This window comes from Cebus imitator, unplaced genomic scaffold (assembly GCF_001604975.1).
Source record: "Cebus imitator isolate Cc_AM_T3 unplaced genomic scaffold, Cebus_imitator-1.0 Scaffold15, whole genome shotgun sequence".
Classification (NCBI taxonomy): Eukaryota; Metazoa; Chordata; class Mammalia; order Primates; family Cebidae; genus Cebus; species Cebus imitator.
In genome coordinates, this window is record NW_016107330.1 from 9,658,082 (window position 1) to 9,678,051 (window position 19,970).

Below are 19,970 nucleotides of genomic sequence, written 5' to 3' on the forward strand. Positions count from 1 at the left end.
GCGATCCTCCCACCTCAGCTGAGTAGCTAGGCCTATGTGTGTGTGCCCCTATGCCTGACTAGTGTTTATATTTTATTTTTTTGCAGGTACAGGGTCTTGCCCTGTTGCCCAGGCTGTTCTCAAACTTCAGCCAACAACAAACATGTCCATAGATGGCAAGTCCAGTCTTCTGCATAAGCCAGCAGGGCACTGCAAGGGCAGGAGTAGGGTGAGACAGGGCACCCAAGGCCTCTTTATTCCTTTTTGAGATGGAGTCTTGCTCTGTCACCCAAGCTAGAGTGCAATGGCGCGATCTTGGCTCACTGCAACCTCTCCCTCCCAGGTTTAAGCAATTCTCTGCCTCAGCCTCCTGAGTAGCTGGGATTACAGACACCCACCACCACAACTGGCTAATTTTTGTATTAGCAGAGACGAGGCTTCACCATCTTGGCTAGGCTGGTCTTGAACTCCTGACCTCATGATCCACCTGCCTCATCCTCCCAAAGTGCCCTAAGCCACCGCGCCTCCCCCGCTCCCCCACTTTTTTTAATGGTCAAATCTCTGTGTGAGCAAAGTCCAGTGTGACCTTCCCAGCATAAAGAGACTTTTTAGGCCATAAAACAAGCGACCCCCTGGAGGGTGGCAGCAGCACTGTCCTCACGGGAGGATTCTTGCTCCAACATGGCAGGAGCCTGGCAGTTCTCAGTCATTCGATGGGGTTGGTGGTCATGAGGCTGGAGCTCAAGCCAAGCATAGTCCTAACTATGATTCATCAGGATCCAAGAAATCAGAAGCACCGGAATCATCAGGAATTAGACCCTGTCAACAAAGTCTGTTCTTCCAACCTCCAACCACCAGGGGTGCAGACCAAGCTCTTGCTTGAAGTGTGTTCCCTGAGAGTGGCAGCTGCACCTGTGCAGCACTCCTGGGCACGAGGGCGAGCCCAGCCTGCTCTTACGGGGTGGCTTCTCCAGCCACTCCCCTTTTCTCCTGGCAGGGTGGGTCTGGCTGAGGCTCCAGGCATCTCTCACCAGGCCAGGGACAGTGGCTACCACCTTCCAGGCCCCTCAGGCTCAGGGTGACCAAGCCAGCAGAAGGGAGCATTGGGTAGATGCCCCCTCTCAGAGTGACCCTTGCCTGAACCCCTCTGCCAACCTGAAGAGAAGACAGGTGGGAGAGCTGTGGCTTCGCTTAGGGGACAACAAATAAGTGTTTCTGTGAGAAAGCATTTGTATGCGGAAGAGCTGGACGAAAGATGACGAGAAAGGGTGTTCTACTACCTCTGTGACCTTAGCCAATGCCCCTTAGGAGACAAGGCCACCCAGCTGACTCTCCTCTGCTCCAAAGCCGCAGGGAAAGAGCTGGCATTTCAGGGCCTGCTTTGGTCACTGATGTGGCCACCAACAGCCTCACGGGGCACTCTGAGAATGGGTGCTTCTGCAGATGAGCAATGCACCAAGATGTTTTTAAAAAAGGAAAAAGTAGAGACGTGTTCTCATAATTTCTAGAATTATGATATATGCAGAAGCACACTTGGTTCATCACATGTGGTCCAGCTGGGAAAATGTTCCTCACACGTTGTCCCAGGAGAGGGAGCTCCTCAGCACTCTCCTACGGCACTGGGTGATTTGAAACTAATGCCTTTGGTGTCCTGGATGACAGCTCCAACTGCTGTCCCTTTGGTGGGCTGCGGTCCCTGTCACCCAGGAAGAGCCTGGCCCCACTGCCCCTGCACATGGAAGGGGAGGAACGGCCTCCTGCCTCTCCTGTGGGGTCCCTGAGCCCTTATGCTCCCCTCTCCTCCTTCCTCCTGAGGTGCTGGAGACAGATGGCACCAGCCTGGATCCAATTACACTGTCACAGACCCTCAGGGTCCGGGTTATCCAGTTAGACCTCCAACTGGGGGGTAGAAGGCTCTCTTGTCACCCCTCTCTTAACTCCCCAGAGTCAAGTTTACCTTCAGAGAGGAGTGTGTAGGTAAAGTCAAAGGCACACAGAAATACAAAGCCACCTTACAAATACACATTTCCCAGGGAAGGGAAAGAATTTGCTAGAGTCAGCATGAAGAGTGAGACCTGAGTGAGACCTCGGCTATGGCTGCTGGCTCCTGTGATTTTCTGGCTGTGTTAACCAGCTCTAGTACTTCTCTGAGCCTCAGCGCCATCAGCTGCCAAATAGAATAACTCCCACTTACCCTATAGTCACTGTGGGGATTCAGTGATTATTGTGAAGAGTTTTAATGATAATAGGGAAATTCTCATAACAGGCCAACCAAGCCCTGCAGAAGCACACACCATGTATCATTACATATGTGAACGATGAGCTGGGAATGGAGAACAAGGGAAGTAAAAGTCCAAGATGAAACTGGGCTCATCCCCAAGGCTGGCCCTAAATGGCAGAGTAAGGCAACACATCTCAATCACTTTGTTAAGGCAGTAAACAACCTGAATACTTAAGTGTCACAAAAAATCAGAACCCCACGCCCCACCCCCCCCATATCTCAACATGTAGCCCAGTGACAAGCCAGAGTGCAGCCTCCTCGGAGAACAGAAGGGGTGAGGCCCGGCAACTTCTTCAGGCTAGGGGGTAGCATGCACGGCAGGTTAGCTCCCCAGGCTGGGGGAAAATCCAGCAAACACGTTCAAGGGGGGAACTTTCCACTTCCACCTTCACACTTAGCTGAAAGGCCAGGCTGTATTCCTGGAGTATCCTGAGCTGGCTCCCAGGAAACTTACAAAGACATAAAAGGGGCCAATTTTGCCTAATTAAAAGAGGCTGAGGGCACGCACTTGCTGGTTGACAGATCTGTGTGCACAGTAAGGGGCACCAGTCTCAGGGTCTTAGGTGAGTTTGCCCTTGCCTCGGAGACCCTGGCACAACCAGCCCCATGCCTGGCTGGCTTCCTCGATGTCAGACCTCAGTCAAGTGTCTCCTCAAGAGGCCACATGGGGCGCTCTACAAAACAAGTGAGCTGCTCTCTATTATCACCAGCACCCGCGACTTGTTCACTTGACTACTGTTTGTTTTTCCTCAATAGAGCATGGTGAGGGTGGGGCCTCACCTACCACGTATGAGGTGCATTCCTGGTACTCAGTGAACACCTGGCTCATGGGAGGCACTCAAACGTCTGCTGAGTAAATAAATTGATGTTGGACTCTGGAGCTGGATAAGGATGGTTTGACATCCCAGTTCCACCACTTACTGGCTCTGTGAACCTGGGTAAGTTACATCACCGTTCTGATCTGTCAACTCGTTTTTAAGAGAGGGATACCCTTCTCTCATGGGTTCTTGTGAAGATACCTAGAGGCCCACTTGCATGGCCACTGGTAACTGTTATCATCACCATCGCTATTTTATTATCAGTATTATCACTTTAATATCAAAATGATTCTACTTGGACATTCTTGTTTATAGCTGGATTGGCTTCTTATCAAATGAGCAGGTAAAGGAAGATAGTAAAAAACAATTACAAGTAAACTACCACAGAGCAAAGATTCAGCTTTTCAGTATCACTGGGGAAGGAGCTATTCTACAATAGGACGAAGTTCTAGATGTAAGAACCTTTAAAGACTGAAACCTATTTTAACTGTGAAAATCAATAATTTGTAGGAATTTTGGACAAATACAGGCTCAAATCCTAGCTTTTCACCTCCATGTCCTGTGGTCTTGTGTGAGTCATTTAACCTCTTGGAACCTTGGTCTCATTTGTAAAAGGAGGAACAAAACCATCTTCCCCAGAGGTTCTTGTTAAGGAGTAAGGATAATGTATATAAAATATTTGTACATAATAGATACTAAAGATAAGGTTGTATTACACATTGATGCATTTTGAGGACGCTGAAATGTTTAAGGCCATTTATTCCTGTTTTCTGTAGATCTATCCTTGTGTATTTCATTCTACTAAGCATGATGGGTTTTCTGTGTGTCAGATATTGAGAAGTATCACTTTTCCTCCTAAATCAGGTTCTAAAAGAAATTTAAAAAAATTTTTTTGAGGGAGGATCTCACTCTGCCACCCAAGCTGAATTGCAGTGGTGCCATTACAACTATTGCTACGGCCTCAAACTCCTGGGCTCATGTGGTCCTCTCATTTCAGTCTCCAAAGTAGCTGGGACTACAGTTGTAGGCCACCACACCCAGCTAATTTTTCATTTTCCGTAGAGATGGGATTTCACCACGTGGCCCAGGCTAGTCTCAAACTCCTGGGGTCAAGCCATCTGCCTGCCTTGGCCTCCTGAAGTGCTGGGATTATAGGTGTGAGCCACCACGCCTGCCAGAAATCCTTTATATGTTACAGCAAGCTGCTATGAACTATACAGCCACTCCAAATACTTGCAAAGTGAAGATGTGAACCCCTCACACTAAGTAGAGCAGCACCAGCTTTTTGACACTGTTAGGATGCTTCCTTTTCTTATGTCCATTTTCTTGCCTAGATCCTAGGCCAGGGGTGGGCAAACTACAGACCGAGGGCCAAGTCCTACCCACCTCAAAGCTCAAGAGGTGAATTTTACATTTTAAAGGTTAAACAGAAAACAAACCAAGAAGCAGCCACAGAGACCTTATGTGGCCTACAACGCCTAAAACGTTTAGTATCTGGTTCTTTACAGAAAAAAAGTCTGCCGACTTGATTTAGTATTGCCTATTTTACAGTTTTGCTGTATTTTCAGTATAGAACTTAATTATAAATGAGATTCTGTTGATTATGGCTACCTTTCTCTGGAGCCCTTCCTTGTAAGGCTGAACAATTAAGTGACATGTTGGTGCTGCAGTGCTGGGAGGCAGGATTAGATGGGGCAGGAACAAATCTCAGCAGATCTAGCAAAATGCTTTTTAAGGTAGGTGCCGAGGCCACGAACAACTCAGGATTCAGGAAGATGTTTGCTGCTCTGCTCCCACGGTGTAAGGACTGCGCTGGTCCTGGCCTGGCAGCAGCTGGAGGCAGGGACCCCTGAGCTCCAGGTCAGAGCCAAGCATGGTAAAAAAATCCATAGGGGCCTTTGGAGATAGACAGGTCTGACTTTAATTCCTGGCTCTACCTCTTGCTGTGGACAAACACTTAAATCTTTCTGTGTCTTAATTTCTTCATCTGAGAAACGAGGACTAAACTAGCTATGTTTGTGAGGATTTGAGATGCTATGTAGAATACCAAGAACTGTTTCCTACACACGGTAGGTGCTGTACCAGTGGTACCTGCTGTTATTATGAATTACGACGCGGGTCAACAACACACAGTGGAGTACAGTGGGATTCTATGACTGAGTCATCTCGTCACCGACCCAGTTACCAAACGAGTGCCCTGCATCCTGCGATGGACGGCTCAGCATTTTAGTTAGGTGAGCCGGGTAACAGATTCAAGGGAGAATGCCTGGCCAGGCAACAGATTCAAGAGAGAACACTGCCACTTAGGATTTACCTCTCAAAAATGACAAGAGCTAAAGTGCAAGAGGAGAAAGTGACTCACAGGTCTCGGTACTGGTCAAAGGCATTGTTGGCTTCCACCTCCAGCTTTCGCAGCCGAGCTGACGGCATGGCCCCATCCTCCAAGGGAGGGTCATACTTGTTACTCCATGGTGACCTGGAGGGAAGGAAGGAAAAGGACACACCATGAATCGTTCCACGAAGACATGGCCAGTGAGCAGGAAGCCTGGGCCCCGGCTATCTGAAATCTCAGGGGCAAAGCTGCTAGCTGAAGCAAAGATTTTTCTGGGCCCTGGCAACAAACAGGGCTTTCTGGAGGTTTAAAGGGCTCAGATGCAGGTAGCCTGAGCAGACACCCATGCTCCACCTCTCACTGGCTGTGGATGCTCAGCAAATGTCCCGACTCTCTGAGCCTCACTTTCCTCCTATGCAAAATACGGCTGCTACTTGCTCCGCACACAGGGCTGTCATGAGACATGAGGGAACAAGCAGATCAAGCGCCCAGACCAGAGCTTGCCAGACTGTCAGTGTTCAACAAATGCTAGTTCTTTCTTACCCGCTTTCTCAGTTTCCTTTGTATTCACTACCATTTCTTTTTTTTTTTGAGACCAAGTCTCACTCTGTTGCCCAGGCTGGAGTGCAGTGGCACAATCTTGGCTCACCACAACTTCCATCTCCTGGGTTCAAGTGATTCTCGTGCCTCAGCCTCCCGAGTAGCTGGAATTACAGGTGTGAGCCACCACACCCGGCTAATTTTTGTATTTTTAGCAGAGATGGAGTTTTGTCATGTTGGCCAGGCTGGTCTCAAACTCCTGACCTCAGGTAATCCACCCACCTTGGTCTCCCAAAGTGCTGGGATTATAGGCATGAGCCACTGCGCCCAGCCATGTGTTGACCATCTTATAGTTCAACAGAGGTCCCTCTCTCCTCTCTGACTTGCTGGAGGCGCTAAACTTCAATTCCAAAGACTTTCTTACACAATAAGGATTAAGAGAGCTGTCAGTTACAGAGGCAGGCAAGAAACACAGCTCCACAGGGAAATGCTGATTACATTAGAAAACCTGAGCAACCAGGTTCTCCACGTGAACAGAGGATAGCTTTTCCAACATCCAAGGGCTATGCACACATATAAAGACTGCTAAGTAATGAGAACCAGGCTTTTTGCAGCCCCAAAGACTTGCTGTATTTCTTGAAATGTATTTTGCCACATCAGGAAAGCATTTAATCACATAGAGAACTGGAAAGGGGGTTATAAGGGAAAGATCTACTCATTAATTCCTGCAGGTGGGGTCCAGAGGACTGAGCGTTCAGAGAAAGTGGCAGAATTAAAAAGGTGAGAGAGGAATGAAAAGACAGAGAAGACGACATGGAATTCAGAAAAAGTCCTTTACACTCAGGCTAAACGCCTCTGTTTACACAGGGAGATCCACACTGCCTTTCCCGTACCCCCTCCTGGCCACAGACCTTCATTCACATCACTGTTATGTGGAATTCACGTTAAGGGAAAAAACAGTATGCTCACCAAATCCCAAACCCCAGTTTTAACAAATTCTGTGCACAGGCATCTTTCCTCTTGGTAAGTGATGCTGTGCCAGGCACCTACATCAGTAGATCATGGAGAATGAAACCAGAATAAGCTGGGCGCCCTCTTCCACCAGCCACCCGCAGGCAGCTTTCTCGGAGGCTGGTTCACAAATGGTATGTAGGGGAAGAGCTGATGTGCCTGGTGTCCCCAAAGAGTCTCCAGGCCAAGCATTACACTCCTGATCACCTCCAAGCAGAAGGAGCCTTTGGAAACTCTTCTTTCCAAGGCGACCACTTTCCACTGCTCATCGCAGTTTTGGTAGAGACTTTGCAAGAATGGGGTGAGATACTCCCTACTGCCCCACGACCAGCAGCCAGCTCTCATGGTCACATTGGACCATTCACTGTCAGCAAGCTGGGACCCTGTAGCTAGGAATACAGGCGTGCCGCCCACCTGGGTGCCTCAGTTCTCCTGAGAGGCCAAGCACAGGCTGACGTGCCAGTTCTTGTAGCCTGTCCCTCCTCCCTCTGAAACAGGGATGCCCAACAGAACTTCCCGTGACGATGGAGATATTCTAGATTTGTGCTGTCCTAAATAAGTCACTAGCCATGTGTGGCTGCTTGCATACTTGCAATGGGACCAGTACGACCAAGAGACTAAATTCTTAATTTTATTTAATCGGAATCATTTAAGTGTAGGTAGCTCACTCTAGAACCTCAGCTCTGAGGGGCAAGAGCCTTTTCTGTCACCTTCCCTATGAGTTGCTCAGCACCTAGAACAGTGCCTGGCACTCAACTACATGCTCATTTAAAAAAAAAATGTTTTGTTTTTTTTTTGAGACGGAGTTTCGCTGTTGTTGCCCAGACTGGAGTGCAATGGCACGATCTCGGCTCACCACAACCTCCGCCTCCTGGGTTCAAGCAATTCTCCTGCCTCAGCCTCCTGAGTAGCTGGGACTACAGGCACACACCATCATGCCCAGCTAATTTTTGTATTTTTAGTAGAGACGAGGTTTCACCTTGTTGACCAGGATGGTCTCGATCTCTTGACCTCGTGATCCACCCGCCTCAGCCTCCCAAAGTGCTGGGATTACAGGTGTGAGCCATCACGCCCGGCCAAAAAAAAAAAAATGTTTTTAAGAATGAATGTGGCTGGGCACGGTGGCTCACACCTGTAATCCCAGCACTTTGGGAGGCTGAGGAGGGCAGATCACAAGCTCAGGAGTTTGAGATCAGCCTGGCCAACATGGTGAAACCCCAACTCTACTAAAAATATAAAAAATTAGCCGGTGTGGTGGCGTATGCCTGCAATCCCAGCTGCTTGGGAGGCTGAGGCAGGAGAATCGCTTGAACCCAGAAGGTAGAGACTGCAGTGAGCCGAGATTGGGCCATTGCACTCCAGCCTGAGTGACAGAGCAAGACTCCGTCTTGGCACTGGGGGTGGGGGGGGGGCAAAGTTTGGGGGAATGAATTATTCTTGTCCAATCACAGTTATAAAAAAATAAAGAAAGAATGAATTCTTGCACCCCACTCCACAACAGAAGCAGCCGTTCCCTCCCTCCTGCCCGTCCCTCTCGCACAGACGTTAACCCTCATGCCCTTCTTTTCTCATTCTCGACTGCAAGAGGCCTTTGAGACAAGAGAGCCTGTGCTGCCTGCCCTTGTCCCCGGTACCCAGCCCTGAGTCAGCGCCAAGCGGATGCTGCTGGTAGACTGAAGCCTCACAGCCCAGGAGGGGAAGAAAGGACCTGCGGGAATTCTGCTGGTGTTCCGCTCCTCCAAACCGAGAGATGGAGCAGCTTCTGGCTTTTTTATGCTCAGGGACACCTAAGCACTAAAAAAACAAAAACACCAAATCAACAAAGGCCTCTCACCAGATCTGAGACAAAGATCCAGGAGAAAGATGCTGTCGCCATGATTTATCTGTAAACAAGCCTAGGTTGTTCAGCTGGCCAGGGCAGTGGGTAAGAGTCTGAGGGTGTGGAGCTGAATTCCCTCCTTCCCCTGCGTGGCCCTTTGGGACTCTGCAGCACACTCACGCCCAGGACCATTCCCACAGTTAGATGACGGCCACTGCCTTCCTGTGGGCCAGGAAGACCTGACCCAACTGGCGTTCATTCCAAGGCACCCTGATTAGACACAAGAGCCCATCTCTCGGGCAGACTGGGGGTCTGCAATTTTCAAGAAGCCTGTAACTCACATTTCTACTGGCTCACAGATAATAGCATTTCAAGCTGTTAGTCCCGAAGCCAGGGTAATTGTAGCTGAGGGAAATATCATAACATTACCCAGAATATTCTTAGTGGAAGGGGTACTCAGAACACATTTAAGAGCTTAAATGGAGGCCATGTGAAAAAAGACAGATGGACAAGAGAACACTTAGATTTCAAAAGTCAGCCCTTTCATTTCCCTCCGAGAAGGCTTTTTGTTTGAGCTAACAGGTTTCAAACGGTGCTGCTGGCAGCGGTCACACCATAAGGATCTTATTTAAGCAAACCATCAAACACAGTCAGGATGGAAATCTGGGGAGAGAATCAGAAGACCTTGAAGTTTCATATCGAGAAGGAGAGAAAAGAAAGACATACTTTTTGCCTCCACACCCTGGGCTCCTCTCTGAAGGCCTGAGATTCCCCCAGAGCTAGTAGTGGGGCCTCGGGAATGCAGGTGGGGACAAAGGGGTAACCTGGAAGGGCTGCAGGTACCAAGTCTCCCGCAGAGCCTGGCCTAGCCACGGACCTAGACATGATCCCATCCTTCTACCAGCTCCTGCAGAACAGTCGTCTTACACAGCAAACTGGAGTTTTTAGGTAAAAATAATATAGTAATGATATTGATTAAGCAAGACCAGTTCAAGGACCACCTCTTCCAGGAAGCGTTCTCTGAACTGCATATGGCGAGAGTACTTCTCTGCGATGATGTGGTCCCTGGCCTGCCAGACCACTCACCACCATCACCGGACTCTCTCTAAGGCTGGTCCACCCCACTTTGTAAGAGGCTCTCTGGCTGGGCACTGTGGCTCACATCTGTAATCCTAGCAATTTGGGAGGCCAAAGTGGGAGGACTGCTTGAACCTAGGAGTTCGAGGCCAGCATGGACAACAAAGCGAGGCCCCCATCTCTACGAAAAAAAGAAAAGTCAAAAAATTTGCTGGGGTTGGGCCCAGTGGTGCATGCCTATAATCTCAACACTTTGGGAAGCAAAGGCAGGAAGATCATTTGAAGTCAGGAGTTCAAGACTAGCCTGGCCAACATGGCGAAATCCCCAAAATTAGCTGGGCATGATGGCACACACCTGCAATCCCAGCTACTTGGGAGGCTGAGGCAGGAGAATATGCTTGAACCCAGGAGAGAGAGGTTGCAGTGAGCTAAGATTGTGCCACTGCACTCCAAACTGGGCAACATAATGTAAGACTCCGTCTCAAAAAAAAAAGAAAAAAAAAAAATAGGCCGGGTACAGTGTCTCATGCCTGTAATCTCAGCACTTTGGGAGGCCGAAGTGGGTACATCACGAAGTCAGGAGTTCGAGACCAGCCTGACCACATGGTGAAAACCCGTCTCTACTAAAAATACAAAAATTAGCTTGGCATGGTGGTACATGCCTGTAATCCAAGCTACTTAGGAGGCTGAGGCAGGAGAATCACTTGAACCTAGGAGGCAAAGGTTGCAGTGAGCCAAGGCCAATGCACTCCAGCCTGGATGACAGAACAAGACTCTATCTCAAAAAAAATAATAATAATAATAAATAATAATAATAATAATTAGCAGAGCATGGTGGTGTGTACCTACGGTTTGCAGTGGGCCATGTTTGCACCACTGTCCTCCAGCCTGGGCGACAGAGCAAGATGCTCCCAAGGAGGACAGCAGCTGGATGCCATGCCCGTGACCAGCAATTCTAGGTACAGAATGAGCCCTTCAAGGATGAACTTGATCAGCCTCAGGGCTGTCTCACCATCTATATGCTGGGACATCTGCAGTCATATCCCCAGCCTAGACCTGTCTCCTGGAACTCCACATGGTACATCCACAGCCTGCCTGCTATCTCCACTTTGAGCTAATGGGCCTCTCAAGCTTAAACTGTCCCTTTGCCAGCCCCTCCCCGAGTCCTCCTCACCTTAATCAACAGTGGCTCAGGCCAGAAGCTCTCTGATCCCCCTTCATGCCCCATCTCCTCTTCTTCCATCCCTACTCACCTGCAGAGGCCACCGGCTCTACCTTTAAAACTGACCTCAAATCTTACCACTTCTCACCATTTCAACTCTATCTAGTCTCTTGCCTTAAGGAGGCCAAAATATATTCTCTACCTAATTTCCATTTGAAGCTAGGAAAGGGACATGATTATAAAACTGTTGTCACATCTCTTAAAAGCAGTATTAATTAATTAAACTTTTACAACATATGACAAGGTCTGTGCCATTCAACATTTCACATGTGATACTTCCTTTATCCCCCCAATAACCCTATGCTAACTTTTATTACCCTCAGCCTGGCCTTCAAGACTCTGCCAGACCTGCTGTGGCCATGCCTCCACCCTCATCTCTGCCCCCACCACCCGCCCCTCACTGCCTTCTCCACCTCTGGCCTTCTGCCAGCTCCAACCTAGAGAGCTCATCATGCAGGACCTCAGCACCCAGCAGGCTCTTCCTGACTTATGCATGGCTGGACCTTTTCTTTTCTTTCTTTCCTGTTTTGTTTATTTTTTTGAGATGGAATTTCGCTCTCGTTGCCCAGGCTGGAGTGCAATGGCATGATCTTGGCTCACTGCAACCTCCGCCTCCCAGGTTCAAGTGATTCTCCTGCCTCAGTCTCCAGAGTAGCTGGGATTACAGGCACCCGCCCCCATGCCCAGCTAATTTTGTATTTTTCAGTCGAGACTGGGTTTCTCCATGTTGGTCAGGCTGGTCTCGAACTCCCAACCTCAGGTGATCTGCCAGCCTCAGCCTCCCAAAGTGATGGGATTGTAGGTGTGAGCCACTGTGCCCAGCCATGGCTGGACCTTTTCATCCTCCAGTTCCCACTTTTGGGAGAGGCTTCCCTGCCTGCCCATCCTCTCCCTCCCTCCCACAGTCCTCTATATTTCCTTCAGTAAGCATTCTGTGTAGTAAACAAATATTATTTCCATTTTACAGATGAGAAAACTAAAAGATGAGCAACAATAAGTGTTTTGCACAGTCCCATTGACATAGGGAGCTGTGCTGTTTAAAGCCCACATTGGCTGACTCCTGATAATTTTTCCTGCTTCAACTTCCCAGAAGCCTTGCCCCCTCTCCAAAGACAGCATTTGGGTGAAGCTTCAAGACAACTCTGGTTCTGTGGCCTCTAAATAAACCTAAAGCAGGCTGTGTTCCTCTACTGTTCTCCAAGGTAGTAACTACTGCAATTCATCAAGGAAACACTGGACTAGTTTAGGAATTTCCACTCTTTAAAAAACAGAGGTATAACTCTTACATGCCCTTAAAACCCAGCTCAGATGTTACCTCCTTCAGGAAGTCCTCCCGGAATTGACCATGGCCTCTTCTATACTACCCTCCCACCCTGAACAGGCTTTGCACTGGCTGTATGAATCACATTATATGGTTATCAGTTACTCAACGTGTCTCCTATGCTAGACCTGGTGTTCAGACATCCAGGGGAGGGACTAATGTCAACTTAGTTATTTATAGCCTTGGGCAAGGTGACGGAAAGAGAGAAGAGAGCTATGTATCTGACAGAGCTGCGTTCATAGACCCCTTAACCACAGAGTCCCTCTCTGCCATCAGGACTCCCGTCACATATCCTGTACCTTGCCCTTTGCAGAACTGAATGCAACTGTAATAGAACGGGTGTTTTCGGGAACAACATCCATCTCCCATTAGACTGGAAGATCATGAAGGCAGGGAGCCTTTTGTTCACTGCTCTATTAGACTGGAAGATCCATGAAGGCAGGGACCCTGCCTTTTGTTCACTGCTCTATTAGACTGGAAGATCATGAAGGCAGGGAGCATTTTGTTCACTGCTCTATCTCCCATGCTTGTGGGTGGCACTCCTCAAACGTGTGCTGCATGATTGGAGTAACAGATGGAGGGAAGAGAAGAATGGGGAGGATAAGAGAAGAAAAGAGAGGAGGGTAAGGGACAAACAGACAGAAGGCTGGATGGGCTGCCAGCCTGCTCGAGTCCAAGGTCCCCATGCTCTGTAGCAGGCACCCACGGCTGCCTGCTCGTGGCTGCTGCGCCTGCTGTATCCCCGGGGTGTGAGCTCACCTATAGGAGTCCCCATCTCTGTTGTAGTCACACAAAAGGTAATCCTTTCCCACAACCTTGTCTCTGGCAATTTTCAGTGGCTGGTCAACAGAAGACAGGAGATCCTCACATAGACTGGGGACCTGGCAGAGAGAAAGGACAAGGTCGAAACAGAGGTTAAAACAGCATGCCAAACTCAGGTGGCTAACAATGCTGCAGCTGCGTAATGGTCAGAACCTTTAACATCTGGCCCTGGGTTCTGAGCCAAGATCACAGGCCTGTTCTTTTCTTTTCCACGTGTGTCTAACACCAACTATGTCCCTCTATAAAGAAGCTCGTTCTTGAATTACAGTGGAGCGTGATTTCTAATACAGTCTTCCTTCCAAAAATGGGTGTGCAGCTTTAATTACCTGGTCACCAGGGTGGCCTAGTAAATTTAAGTGTGTATGTGCTTGGTATTGGTCTCTGGTGGGCAAAGTACAAGCTGAAGTCCTGAGAAGAAGGTAAACATTTCAAACACACAGGAATCTAAAGAACTCAGAGAAGAATAACTTGTCCGTGCCGGAGAACTCCCACAGGCTCCCATGCTGGGTGGAGTTTCCAATACTTTCCAGGCCCCTAGCCAAGTGTTACCAGTTGGCTCGTAGAGTCAACTCTCTCTACTGCAAAGAGAGCTTCACCCCGGCTCCCACAGCACAGAGCCCCATTGGGCTCACTCCTGTCTGGCCTGCCAGGGGGTCGCCTCACTGAGAAGGATGACCCCGTGGTTGGGGGCTGGCAGGACTTACACCCTGGGCCAGTGCTGCGACTCTGACACAAGGCTCTGCAAGTAACCAGGCCACGGACCTCCTCCTCCCAGCTCACACATCAATTTCCACCAAAATGTCCCAGAAAGGGATGGCAGTACTTTCAGAAATGGATTCCTTCAGGCTTGAGTCACTTCCACGCTATATTTTCAATGTGCTGACTTATTTGTTTCATAGGCCTGGGTTTATGGGGGCCCCACTGTATCATTTACCAGGGAAGCGCCTGCCAGCTGCACCAATAACACTTCCCAATGGAAAAGTTAAATTGCACAGCAAAGACACCAGCAGAGCAGCTCGGCAGAGAGGCTGACAGCCATGGTGGTTCCTGTGTTCTTCCAGAAGGCCCTTGCTACCATCCAAGAGACAGGGACAGGGAGCCCCACCACCACAGAGACTACCCAGCCTCCTCTGCTGCCCCTCCAGGGTGCTTTAGAACTCAGCTTGGAAAGCAATATCCAGCACAACTAAAGAAAGGACTGTAACCCTGTCTCGTTAACTCACAGAATTTCTGGCCGTGGTGAGACGATCTGTTTCTTGCACAGGGGACAGCACTCAGAGAGAGAGATATACACCACCAGGCCCTGTGTACAATGTGCTGGGCTTACAGTTGTGAGGCCTAGGCCTGGCCTGTACCTATGCTTGTTTTCAGAATTCTTTTTCCAGGTGTAACTGCCCTTTCCAAACAAACGTAATAAAATGGGGGCTATTTTCCAAGCTGGTTTTGTTGCTATATCACGCCCCTTACCATTTCCAGGTGCCTGCCACGCACCATGAACTACGTTAGGCCCTTTACGTAGAGCATATCGTTGACTTCAACGCTCACATGCATTCAGCAAAGTGGGTATGTAAAGCCCCATTTTACCCGTTATAGAGTTGAGGCCCGGAGTCACTGAGTTACCCAAGGGCCACACAAGAAGCAAGCAGTGGAGACAGAAAACAAAACCAGGGCCATATGAGTCCAAAGGCCCTACTCCTCCCACTCCAACTTTGGTTTAATGTCCAGCGAATGGGAAGGACAGTGCATGCCAAAGGCACACTCTGGTGGCAAAGAGCCCCCTCCTAGCCCCACCCCTGCTCAGGGGTGGCCACAGAGCCCTTCACCTGGAAGGAAGTCCTGGCTGAGAAAAGGAAGGTCTAACAGCTTCCACCCAAGGCAACTGGGACCTGGAAGAGGCCCTGCTGTGCTGCCACAGCCAGTGAAGCACCGCTGGGCACCTATGCACCTGCTGCCTCACCTAACTCATCACACCTGTCCCTAAGCGTCTCCATTTATAACGCTGGGCTGCTGCCTTGGCTTGTCTGTTGGGCCTCAACTTTTGCCTGGAACCCATTCTCTCTGGTTGGAGTCCTGACACCATCAGCCCAATTTATTCTGAATTACAGCAGAGACTGAGCAAATAGGGTCTGAAGTTGGACTTCCTGACTCCACTGCGTACAAGCAGCCTGATGGCCTTGGGTAAGTCATTTTACTTCCCTACTAAGACTTTGTTTCCGTACCTGTAAAGTGGGGATAATAAAACCAACCCGTCTGGATATCCATCCCAAGGTGATTTTGAGGACCCACATGAGGTAATGCATTCAGTGTTCAGGGCAGAGCCCGGCACAGGGAAATGGCCGTATGTTATCGCCTGACATATTCAGGTTCCTCTATCTTCCTTTAGACAAGATCATCTGTCACCTGTTACTCTCAGATGTCAACACCAGCCTTGATCATACCTGAATTCACTGTGCTGCTTCAGACACGGGGTACAAAGGTACCTGTGAGGATCCGGTGCCTCAACCCCAGTTCCACCTGGAGCCAGCTGCTTCCCTTCTCCCGCCAGGCATGCTGCTTGCAGCTGAGTCCCCCCAACGCAGGAAAGCTCACAAGAAAATGGGGTTTGGCATAAAAGAGGCTTGACTCTACTCCTATCCAAGAGATTAATCTATGAATCAAAAGCATCTACTAATTTCTTCCTAGCACTTAACACCAGGTGGAGTAATTTTTCATTGATCAGTTGTCTGTCTCCCTCACTAGAATGCAAGTTTTACTTGGGCAAAGACTTCGATCTTATTCACCGCAGGATTCATTTGCTGTGCCTGACACACAACAAATGCTTAATATATTTGGGAGGGAGGGAGGGAAGGAGGAGTTTTACAACATGGAGTCTCCCAAACGCCAATCAACTTTATTTTTAAATTGATAAACTGGCAGGTAGGAATCTTTAGCAAAAGCGCTCGTCCAGAACTCAATTTGAACGGATGCCGACAAGTTTCACGTGTGGTTCCAACCAGGCGCTCTCAGATACGAACCATGGTATGGTGAGAAGACATTACACAGAGACACCTGGGGAAGTCATGAAAGCCCTGGCATTTTTATTAATATTTGACCTCAAGGAGCCACAGCAATGGTGGAAAGAACGAGAACTAAGAGACCTGAGAGTTCTAGCTGTGCCTCTGCTCTGCTGTGAGCTGGCCACAGAACCTTAGGCAAAGCCCAAGACTGTTCATTTGTTAAACATAGTCGATGAGCTGCACGGACGCAGACCACCCATGAAGATCTGTGCTCTGTGCTGGGACTTCTGACAGCTTGTATGCCAGGTACTAACCAACCCCAGAGAAACATACATTTAAACTGGGACTCAGAAACTAGCAGTGCCTGTCCCACAGTGAAAAGCCTCTGGACTTGATTTGGCCAGCTGACTCTCCACCCAAGAAGGCACAATTTTGTCCTGTTAGTTAAACTTGTAAGTTGGGCCACAGTTTTGGTCACATTTCCATCAGCCCTGTTTCTTCAGATCAAAGATAATCTGCTCTAGAATAATAACATTTTCGTTGCCATGGAGAATGAGAAGTGTGGAATACACGGTGTGCCCACAGACTTGAACCACAGCATCCACCCAAAGGTGCATTAAGCATGACCTGGCACCACTACTGATCCCATCTCATACCCACACAGTCCCTCTAACCTCTGCCTGAACGACCCTCAACCAACCAGAGGGTCCAATTCACCACTCCCTGAATATGCAAGCTTGCACACGTATTCTTCCACTTAAACATCTTCCCTCTTGAGGAAAATAGAGGAAGGCCGTACAATCTGAATTTCACATACACAATAAATAAGATTTTAGTATGAATACTTCTTAAAGGTTACATGGTTTTTTTTTTTTTTTTTTTTTAAATTGAGATGGAGTCTAGCTCTGTCACCCAGGCTGGAGTGCAATAGCACAATCTTGGCTTACTACAACCTCCGCCACCCATCTGGCCTACCATCCAGCTGCTGATCCTCTTACCTCAGCCTTCCCGTAGCTGAGACTAGAGGCACACGCCATCACACCCAACTAATTTTTATATTTTCAGTAGAGACAGAGTTTCATCATGTTGGTCAGGCTGGTCTCGAACTCCTGACCTCAAGTGATCCACCCATCTCGGGCTCCCAAGATGCTGGGATTACAGGTGTGAGCCACAGCGCCTGGCCAAGTCATGCATTTTTACTTGCTAAATCTAGCAGCCAATCCCCACTGCTCTCTTAAATCTCACTGATCCTTCAGGGCCTGGCCCAAACTCTGACTTCTTTATCAAGATGTCAAATTCTTCAGAATTCCTGCAGTAAGACTGATATCGCCTGAATCCTAAATGCTTTGGGGATGGCTGTTCTAACACTGCCAATGGCTGTCACCTTACTCCTTCCTCACCACTTTGTACTTCTCATTGTGAACTAACGCCACACCTACAGAGGCCAAGACGGGCCCTTCAGCCTCAGCGCAGCATCACGCCCGCTGCAGGAGGGATCAGTCAATGCATGTTGATTCCATGTAAGTGGATATTAATCCTATGGTCTGAGGTCATATTTTACCAGAACCAGAATAAAGGCAGTGTATCTCTATAATCTAACCAGACCCTACACTCATCTGAACCCCCACTCCCTAGTTGCGTCATGTGCTTAGAGCAGTAGAAGAAATCACATTAAGTGACATGGACCATGGGTTTGTACAGCGATTTAAACGAAACGACAGGTCCAAACAAAGCTGAGAGTTCACTTTGGGGTGTGTGTGGCACTGGCTCTGTCACCTCCAAAGCCAGGGAGGGGCTCAGAGGAGGCAGAGCAGTGTTGACGTGCGGTGGCCGGATGGTTTCTGTCTAAACCACCCATCTGAACTGCCTAACGGCCTTGGAGGGAACGTTCAGATAACACCAAAGGTGTCAGACCAATCCAGGCTGTTGAAGGGATTTAGACATAATTCCCAGTGACTTGGAATAATAAACACTGCAATGGCCAGGGCAGTGCCTGCCGCCTTTCTGGCGGGGAGTTCAGGGCTCCACCCGTTAACTCTGTGGCCACAGGAGTGTGCCTACCCCGGGGAGCAGGAGCTGCATGTCCTTCACCACTGATACTTTCACCGGGCTCAGCGGTACCCAGGGGGCCACTGGAAAGACGGGTGGAGAGTGGGTAAAGTCAACCCGGTCAGGGAGAAGAAAAGCCCCCAAAAAGCAGAAAGTAAGGGAGAGGATAGGATGCCATTAACTCAGGTGACACCTGAATAATAATGTGTAGAAGGACCAGGTAGTCCAAATAGCCAAGGCCCTGTCCTGTGTGCCAGGCACTTTGCCAGCAGCTCTCCCTGCTCTCCCTTGTGATCCTGAAAACCACTCTCCAGGCACACACGTGCTCCTGTCCTTAAAGAAGGGAAAACAGGACCTTAGAGAAATAACTTGACCAGAGCCACGCAGCTACAAGCCAGTGTCTGAGGAACGACATGCAGATACAGCCCAGCTAGGTTCAAAAAGAAATGACAGACATTCTTGCTTTTGCCCAAACTGAACCCTTAAAAAAAAAAAAAAAAAAAATCATCCAACCCAACAGCTGATCACATGAAGAGATACAAATCAGACGTTTCCGGCCACAAGTAAGGTTCGTGTTTGTGCCACCATATGGTTCTACTTTGCCTCTTCCTCTTCTCCATTAGTTATTAATGTTGAAAAAAACTGTTCAACCAGAAAAAGAAACTTGAGATGAACCCTTTAAAAAAGCACAAAAGCCAGACCGGCTCAGATCCATGGAGTCTAATCCATGGTGCCCTTGTCTTTAAGAAGTGCACCCTTGTACCTCGGTTAAAAAAAAAAATGGCCAAATGAACACATTCCATCTTTTGATCTGCCCGTTGGCGGAGAGCCCACCACCAGTGAGATAGCAATCAAAAACAGACTGCGCATTCGGGTGCACTCAGAGGAAACCACGATGCCAGGGTGCTGAAGCTCCCCATGTCCAGCAGAGGGCTCTGTGACAATTTCTTTCTTTTATTTTTCCTGAGGCCCAAAACTTTCCTTTCTTAAAAAAAATTTAGCCAACTGGTCATAGCTTATTTTCTCTCTCTTAAAAAACAAAACAAAACAAACAAACAAACAAAAAAACACCATTTCTAGTGGGACACACGCTAGTGTCAGAATACACAGCATGGCATTCTGTAAAAACACCAACCTCAAAACCAAACAGGTTCAATCCTGGGTGGGCCACTTTTTGGCTGAGTGTGGCCTTCCCAAGTCTCTGGAACTGGGGGTTATGACTCATGCTCTTCCATTAACCAGGAGTGCCCACTCCAGGCCCATGTCAGGTGCAAGGGCTCTGCATGGGAAGAGATGGACATGGGCGGTCCCACTCTGGCAGCAAAGTTGAGCCACAGAGGTGTCCTCAAGAGGCAAGGGTAGGCCGGGTGCAGTGGCTCACACCTGTAATACCAGCACTTTGGGAGGATGAGGTGGGTGGATCACTTGAGGTCAGGCGTTTGAGACCAGCCTGGCCAACATGGCAAAACCCCATCTCTACTAAAAAAAAAACATATAAAAATTACCCTGGTGTGGTGGTGCACACCTGTAATCCCAGCTACTCAGGAGGCTGAGGCAGGAGAATTGCCTGAATCTGGAAGATGGAGGTTGTCGTGAGCTGAGACTGTGCCATTGCCCTGTAGCCTGTGCCACAGAAAGAGATTCTGTCTCAAGAAAAAAAGGGGGAAAAAAAGAGGCAAGGGTAGGAAGCGAACCTGCAGATG

At 48.8% G+C, this 19,970-nt stretch overlaps 1 protein-coding gene across 2 annotated transcripts in view; it reads right to left on the minus strand.

Annotated features, from left to right (window-relative positions):
- CAPZB (capping actin protein of muscle Z-line subunit beta) overlaps nt 1-19,970 on the minus strand; it is a 151,038-nt gene that overhangs the window by 34,792 nt on the left and 96,276 nt on the right. For both annotated transcript variants that reach the window (XM_017506067.2, XM_017506059.2), the window contains exons 3-4: nt 13,160-13,281; nt 5,441-5,554 (exon numbers count right to left, since the gene is read on the minus strand). In XM_017506067.2, coding sequence (XP_017361556.1) covers nt 5,441-5,554; nt 13,160-13,281 — 236 coding nt within the window. The remainder of the gene's footprint in view (nt 1-5,440; nt 5,555-13,159; nt 13,282-19,970) is intronic.